We start from the raw sequence: 9,273 nt of genomic DNA on the forward strand, positions 1-9,273 counted from the left end.
GTTATGTCAACAGAAAAAGACATCATTCAATTCAATTACAAGTAAGTAAGCAGTCATGTGAATTAACAACATTTGTAAATTTCATTTTTACTGTTTTGTTCAAAAATAGGCTATTTGTGATGCTCGATGTAAATTTATTCATTGTTATGCTGGAATAGTTGGTTCTGTACATGACGCACGGGTATTACGTCTGTCAGAAGTGAATGATTACCTCAACGATGAACATAAATTCCCGAACGAATCTCATTTAGTCGGCGATGCAGCTTACCCTCTTCACAAACATTTACTTACACCATATCGAGATAATGGGCACTTATCAGCAAGACAAAAAAATTATAATTTTTGTCATTCATCTGCACGTATAGCAATTGAACGTGCATTTGGATTACTTAAAAAAAAGATTTCGCAGTTAAATTAAATCGAACTGATTTAATTCTTGAGTACATAATCGCACCATGAAGCACCATATTCGTAGAGTGATAGGGTCGTACTGTCTGACATATGAAGAGTATCTCACGGTCCTCACTCTGATTGAGGCAGTCTTGAATTCAAGGCCACTTTTAGCTTTTAAGTTAACCACAGTAAGGTTTTTAAGCAAATGACTTCAATGAGAGACCGATTTTGGAAGATTTGGTCTACTCAATATTTAAACAATAGTTGAGATGGCAGAAACAAATGGACAATTTCCCAAGCTAATATTAACGTTAATGACATTGTTTTGATAAAAGAGGATAACACTCCTCCTTTACAATGGCCATTAGGTCGGGTAACAGAATGTAGAGTAGGTCAGGATGGAAAGGTTAGGGTGGTTGTAGTAAAAACCACTACTGGTCATCACACTAGACCAATTGTAAAGATTGTGCCATTACCCTGTGCCGACTAATTAAACTGTAATAATTAATTCTTCAAATATCTTAAGTTACCATGCAATGTATGTATAATAATTATATCAATGTTAAGAATTAAGCAATTTGTTAATGATTAATTTAAGTTATTTAACTACACATCATATTTATCGACTGTCTCATACTTATTTCCATACACGTAGTTATTCCTATTTTGTAATTGATTTATAATAATTATTTAAGTAATTTTAAGGATGTTAGATTGTAAACAATATTACTTCATTTATTACAGTCCACTTTATCATTAAGATTTTATCGATTAAGCTAATATGTATGTAAATATCAGTTTTCTATGTTGAAACAATATTATATTTTTTTTGTTATACCTTATATACTTTAAGCCAGTTTAGATGTTAAAAATGGACCTATAAGGAAAGTATTCATTCTAAGAAATATGGATGCTTGGCATCGCCAGGGAGGATGGACGATTAAATTTTGTATTCAAATTTCGCGCCGCTCTGTAACGGCCTCCCCCACTACTAGGAGAGTGTCTTAAGCTAGGATTGCACTACGCTTTACACAAGCACGTCCTGTTCTGTCTAAGCCGCCTAACAAACAACAAGTCTTCGCAAATATAAAATTACTATTTCTGTGTGTTCAATAAACTCTGTATATAATTTCTTCGTGTGTTTCTTTTATACCAAAGGTAATAGAGGAATTAACTTAGGAGACTACTTGTCTTAAGGCCGTAATATTTCCATAAGTTCTGTAAGACCATGATATGTCATCAAAAAAAGTTTCATAAGAATCGGCCTAAATTTTTTTTCAACTATTACTTACAAGAAAACGGCTCGGTAGATTTTCACCTAAAATTAATCAGTATCATTCCCAACTAATATCTTTCGCACAGTTCGATTTTTTAAAATCGATTCGGTAGTATGAGTTTAAATGTGGACGAAAAGTTTAACTATTTTTTCCAAATTACTAAAAAAACGGCTCAGCCGATCGTCGCAAAACGATCAAACGAACTGACAAACGATAATCCTCATGGCTTTTAAATTTCTGAAATCGGTTCAGGCGTTCTCGAGCGAACGTCGATGAAAGGTCTATTTTTGACAAATTTTTTTGACAAAAAAAACTTTGAAGAATTTTTAAAATTAAACGTATGTCGTAGGGTCGTAATATTTTAGTATGATCTATAAGACAAAGATTAAGGTATCTAACGTAAAAAAAAATTATAAAAATCGTCGAAAAAAAACTTTTAACACTTTATTACAAGAAAGCGGCCCGGCCGATCTGACTAATCAGCACGATTCCCAACCAATATCTTTCGTACGGTTTTAGAATTTTCAAAATCGATTCAGAATTGCGGGCTAAAACGTGGACAAAAAATTTTTCACTTTTCTGCTATTTGCGAAGAAACGGCTCGGCCGATCGTTGCACAAAACTGAGAAACTGTACTCCCCATCGAGATACATCGAATAGCTTTTAAATTTTTGAAATCGGTCCAGCCGTTTTTGAGAAAACGTCGATTTACAGCAAAAAATTTGTTCACATACACACAAACACACGCACACACATACACACACACATACTTTTTCCAAATTTGGTCTCATTCGATTCAGAATGGCTTGAAACGTCGAGAAAACTTAAAATTAGCGAATCGAATTTTTTGATGAAAACATAAACTTTTCCTTCGGGAAGTTAAAAATATGAATTTAACAAATTACTAAATGTGCAGTATCTTGTATAGTCAAAAATAAATCTTGTGCGACGTTGAATATGCATATGTTTAATATAACAGCAGAAAGAAAAAATACGAAAATATAACTATAAGGAAAAATACCTTGATGTAATTATCATTATAGCAATATAGTGATTGATTTATATAATTTTACATTCATATTACCACATTGAAAATGGTATATTTGTTTGCATTGTTGATTTGTTTTTGAGTGTTGGTAGTTTTGAATTATAAATATTGGATAAAACTGAATAAAATACTATTATATCTTACGCATTATATGGAGTGTTGTTCATTGAATATTTAAAATCAGTTAAATGTAATTGATTGCATTTCGAATTAATTTTATCATCCAAGAATATCTTAATAGTTGCAAAAATCCATCCAACTTTTTGACATCAATTTCAAATGTCGTTGAGTGAGTACGCATCGCTCTCACTAAATCTTACTTTTTATTTATATAATATGTATGTTGCATGACATATGTCAATGTATATATTAATTATATGAATTATGATAGATGTATAAAAATTACGGTCATTATACAAATAATTCGGTGAAGATTGATATCAACTTGGACCAGAGATCAGATAAGTCAGGTGAAGGTTCAAAATTTATTTCATGATCACTTTTGAATTGAACGAATGAATCTGCACTACTTAGAAAAATTTCTGTAAGTAGTATTAATATATATTCGTTTCTCAATAAATTATATGATACAAACATTTCTTCCATAGATAACAAATCCGAACCATCCTCCTGATTGATTTTGTATAGAGATAATTGAAGGACAAATGCCTTTAAGATATTGCTGTTTATTGTGGTGTCAGTTTTTTTTTAAATATATCAATATCATTGAATGTGTCCCATGCCAATGATTATTGTAAATCAAATTTCTCTATTGTCGCATATAATTCTGTGTGACTTGTGAACAATAAGACAAACACACATCTGAAGATCTTCAGCCATAGAAATCCTTATCATATTTCATTTGATATATGAATCGTAATTATTATGTATATTTATATCTAAATACAGAAAAGTACAGAAAATGCAATAACTCGCATTTACGTGTTGAGTCAATTTTAATTTCTTTCATGAAGTATTTTATTTTTCATGTTAATTCATGTAGAAGCAAAACTATGCAGCATTTGCTTTTAATCATATTCATATCGTCGTCATTCATATCGAAATAAGTGTGTCCTTACAATACCAATTCAACATTCTGCTCACTATTTCCCTAAAAATGAGATTGTTTCACTTCCAGTAATACTTGTTTCCAGTAATTGTTCTTTATCTGGTTGCAATGAAATCTCAATTTTATATTATATTATCAGTAGTTACTAGTTAGTATCAACCATCATTCATAAGTTATTGTTAATAAACCGAGAAAATTATGCCTACGATTATTTTTATAGCTGTCGTATATTGCAACTATGTATGTGCAAATACTTCAAATTCACTAGTCCATTATAATTTGTTTGACCACAATGTATTATTCTAACATCTCTTGTTATTAATATCATTTTCAAATTTGTTTGCATTCAACAAATAAAATATCTATTCGAGTCCAATATATTTTAACAAATTTTACGTATTCAATGACCACACACACATTACTTTCGAAAAGTCATTATTCAAGGAAACTACCAAAACTTTAACGTTAACAATACAATATACAATTTGAATCTTTGGTAAACTGTACTTTAACTGATTTGCCAACGCACATGTTATAGATTTATTTTCGCTAACAAGAAACTCATGAAAAAAAATTATACTTGTTCAAATACTAGCACATGTAACTAACCGATTCAATATAATCCGAAAAATTTCTAAATTAATATAAAAAATGGCACTTTCAAACGATTTGCTCGATTCACCTTATATGCTTTTTATGTGGTGGTTTGTTATGCAAAGTCTACCAATTGATTAAAAAATTATTTCAGTGTAATATATTTTACTGAGCAGTTAATATCTTTCAGGATATATTTTCATATATTTTTAACTTCCCGTAGGGTAAGTTATTGTAATGGGCCGAAAATCGAAATTGAAAATTTTCACATTTCTCGACGTTTTGAAGGTTTCTGAACATTTTGGCATACCTCAGAAAAAATGGATGTGTGTGTGTGTATGTATGGATACAAATTTCCAGTCACGTTTCCGGGCGCACGGATCAACCGATTTGAATGGTTCAAAAAACATTTGATTCCTATTGATAAGGAGAAGAGCTGATTAGTTTTTGGCAAAGGCAGGTCCAGCCGTTTCGGAGATACGGAGCAAAAAGTCCAAAATCGAGTTTTTGAGAGAACGAAGCATCCGATTTGAATGATCTAAACAACATTCAATTAGTAATGATTGGGAGAAGTGGTTATTAGTTTTTGGCAAAGGCAGGACTAACCATTTCTGAGATACAGAGCTAAATGTGCAAAAAATGGCAGTTTTTGAGAGAACTAAGCGTCCGATTTGAATGATTCAAAGAACTTTCTGCTTGTTTTAACAAAATAATTGATTTTGGAAAAAAAAATTTTTGTTTCAATATTTTTTTTTCAATTTTTTTCTTCAAAAAAATTTCTTTTTTGTATTTCGAAAATAATTCAGATTTTAATCGTAATTCTGACTAAAGTACTAATGTACTTTAAACAAATATGTATATCTTTACAATTCAGTTTATATAATTCTTATAAATATTAGACAATGTTACAATATTTATACTAATCTATTTGAAAACATTCAATATTTCTCGAACATTTCGTTATGGTACGGGAAGTTCCACCAATTTGCCTTAAGGCACGATGCCATACACCCCACTAGTTTCAAATTTCTTTTATTTAAAAATGTATAATTTGACATTTTGTGAATAAAGTTTGTCACCTACTCAGAAATTGAAATTTCCTTGAAATCTTTAATTGTTAATCTCAAGAAATTCGCCAAATGTGTGCGCCAAAATTTGTAGTAATAAATATTAATGACTCTTAAAAGAACCATTTTATATCGGAAAATGAAAATGTGATTTGAAAAGAGTACTGTGTTCATGCGGACTGATTACACAGCATTTAAAATCGTTTACGATGGATCAACATAATGAGAAGAAATATACGATGCCAGAATATATTATAAAAATAGAAGATGAAGTATCTACATTCACAATAACTAGCGACATTCCTCCGGGCGGGATACATTTCAGATGTTGGAATCGAGTATAAAAGCAGTTCACAAAATACTTTTCATATAAAACGTGAACCATATTGTCCAAGATACAAAGCTTTAAACTTTGCTATAATGTGCGACAGATTTGAAAGAATTAGTCAGAATTAAAAGCCTATGTTAGTGAATAAAATTAAAAAACAATCTTCTCAAATTAAAGTGACTAAAAGGGCAAATGAAATAAATACTATTAAAGAAATGACTGCCAACCCATCGACATCGACGCGCTCGAGAAAAACCACAATACAACTACACGATGAGTTTCCAAAAGGCAAATTTTTTGTGTTAATAACAACCCTTAGCTTGTACTAACGTGAGCTAAGAAGTGGCTAAAATATTAAACAAAGACAATATAAATAATAAAACAAATAGTGTGTGTGATGAAAACAGTGAGAATGCAAAAAGACGCCGTATAAATTCGGATACAAATGATGAGCAAAGTGTTAAAAATAGTAAAAACGAAGTGAACACGCGCGAAAGCGATCCTATACCCTCAGAAATGCCACACATTGTTGTTAATGACGATTTTAGTGATTATAAAAGTATTTGTGATATAAGCAAAGAAACCATAAGTGTGACGTATACATAAATGCCAAAACCATTACATAGTGCAAACAAACAAAATTCATGACTTTAAAATTGTGCATGATAAACTAAAAACATTCGAATAGAAAATTTTTCACGTTTTCTCATAAAGACCAAACACTCCAGAAGATTGTAGCCACGGGCATACCACCAAATACCGATCCCGAAACAATCATGGCCGAATATTTAAATGATTACTGTCGTGCAAAACATGTAATAAAAATGACAAAAGTGGATAGATAGTCTTCCAGTTTATGCCATATTATTAGACAACAAACATGCAAATAATCCGAAACAAAGAACTTCTAACTTTCTTGGTTAAATGTGAGCGTTACAAGTTAAACGGTAACGTAATCCAATGTTACATTTGTCAAAACTTCGGACACACGGCTGGTTACTGCAATATGGACTTAAGATGTGCCAAGTGTAAAAACCAACATAGGCAGTTTGAATGTACCAAAACGACTTCAGAAAAACCTACATGCGTGATTTGTAACAGAGTTCATCCCGCAAATTACATGCAATGCTCCACGTGCATTGCCTAAAATATTATTTATTATTATTGATTACGGCTTGCTAATGAATAAATACGTGTTAGATGAACGGAACATGCAGGAATACATACAAGATGCGATGACTTATGTACGCTATTATGGACGACCGGATTTGTTTATTTCGTTCACGTGTAATTCTAATTGGAACGAGATACAAAGCTTACTATGACAAGGACAACATACTAATTATCAGCATGACATAACTGTGAGAATGTTTAGACAGTAACTGAAATCATTAATTGACTCTATCGTTAAATATTCTGTTTATGATATCACGCGATGTTGGTTATACTCGATTGAATGGCAAAAACGTGCCTCATGCCCACATTCATATACGAACAAACTATTAATAAAAATGACGAAATAACACAACATCAAATGGGTAGAGGCATTAGCAGCAACGCAGCTATTTGGCATATTTTCAATTTTCCCGATCACGATAGAAACTCGCCTGTCCAGCATCTGGCAGTTCATCTCGAAAACGGACAATGTGACAATGAAAATTTTCGACAGAGAACAATTGAGAGACCAAGAATAACGTTAACAGAATTTGTTAATCTGTGCCAATAAACGATATATAATATTGATATGTTATTTACCATTGATATATTCCACGTTATTTTACGTGGAACAAATGCTGTAAACAGTGGGAACAAAGAAAAAGAGATAATAAACCACATGAAAACATCACAAGTGTATTCAAAACAAAGAGATAGATTTTACACGGTATATCTGAACCAAAAGTGAATGTTTTTATTTACGATTGCTCCTTCTTTTGAATATTTGCGAACAATTAATGGGCAAGTAATCAATACATATAGAGATGGATGCAGTGAGATTCAAGTATTGGAAGATGATAACCAATGGGATTGACTCAGCCTGATGCTTCGTTACGTCAACGCTCAATAACATTCGGCAACTATTTCCAATAATATTAACAACGCTATCCATCGCATGCAAAAAATTTGTGGAAAAACTATATGTCGGAAAATATTTTACATACGTTTAAAAAAATATATCAAGGCCAGAACATAGACTATACACCGGAGATTTATAATGAAGCATCAGTGTTGCTAGAAGATTTGTCTTAAAATTTCAAATTTAAAACTTGATCTTTTTGGATTGCAGTTACCTAATCGCCCACTATCTGATTGCGTCAACACCGATTTCGAAAGAGAAAAAAAATATTATTGTCAATGGACAAATTTGTCATTCAAAGTTATAATTTAAGTTTCGCGCGCTCGTTGTGAACTGTCAACAACGAGCGTTATGGCTGATAGGTTGGTAGCATATACGCGGCACCTTCAGCCTGTATATGCCGATGTGCAAATTGTATAAGAAATGTTCCACTCTCTTCTTCATCAATCTTCGAAGTACATACATCTCAATAAATATATATTAAAAATAATACATCCAGCTTTTCTTTACTCCATAAATGGTCCATCGTAACGGATAAGTACTGGTGCAAAGAATAGTTTTGCAATTTTTGATCGCTGAGAGGTATTTAAAGCCTGTAAAAACAGTGCTGTGTTTACTTGGTTATAATTTGTTTATGCATGCGGCACATGAAAGTTTCTGTGCCGTTCAATAATCAAAAAGAATAGAAGCTCAGCTGTTTTCAGAAGGAGATACAGTCAAAACCCTTGGCCTCGCATGGAATCCTTCACAGGATTCTCTTAAGAACTCACATATTAAGGTTTCGGTTGCGGAGGCCCAGCAGATTGTTGACACCAAGCGGTCTGTGCTATCAACTATAGCACAGATCTATGATCCAATTGGGCTCATATCTCCGGTTACCGTTACAGCCAAGTTAATTATGCAGGAGTTGTGGAGGCATAATCTGGAATGGGACGAAGCATTGTCGCGAGAACTGCAAGTTAGGTAGGATTTATTCAAAAATCATTTGTCGGATCTTGATAACCTGACTATTCCGCGTTGTGTGTTCCATTCGGTTCCTGTGGATATACAATGCCATGGGTTTTCAGACGCTTCGTTGCTTGCATATGGGGCATGTATATATCTTCGAGAAACATATGCAGATAGAATGGTGTCATCGCATTTACTGTGCTCTAAATCAAAAGTAGCACCATTGAAAAATGTCACACTGCCAAGGTTGGAGTTATATGCGGCTTTGTTATTAGCAAAGCTTTATAAGCAGATAACAACAATATCGGACATTAAAATCTCTAAGACCTTCTTGTGGTGTAACTCAACTATTGTTCTTGCCTGGTTGAAGACGGATCCTTCCCTATTGAAAATGTTTGTGAGCAATAGGGTTGCGGAAATTTTAGATCACACGCCAGGCATAGTATGGAGACATGACTGCAGCAAAGACAATGCG

The 9,273-nt window shown here is 32.6% G+C and overlaps 1 protein-coding gene across 1 annotated transcript; it reads left to right on the forward strand.

Moving 5' to 3' along the window:
* Nucleotides 1–5: 5 nt before the first annotated feature.
* LOC113381236 (protein ALP1-like) lies at nucleotides 6–8,817 on the forward strand (the record flags this gene model as incomplete). The annotated part of the gene is made up of 3 exons (XM_026620199.1): nucleotides 6–41; nucleotides 110–408; nucleotides 8,532–8,817. Coding segments are annotated over 3 exons (621 nt in total), but the record flags the coding sequence as incomplete, so codon positions are not given.
* Nucleotides 8,818–9,273: the final 456 nt, after the last annotated feature.

The sequence above is a fragment of the Ctenocephalides felis genome, unplaced genomic scaffold, assembly GCF_003426905.1.
Source record: "Ctenocephalides felis isolate EL2017-DRISC unplaced genomic scaffold, ASM342690v1 CF-g0.4_SCAFFOLD_02716, whole genome shotgun sequence".
NCBI classification, from domain to species: Eukaryota; Metazoa; Arthropoda; class Insecta; order Siphonaptera; family Pulicidae; genus Ctenocephalides; species Ctenocephalides felis.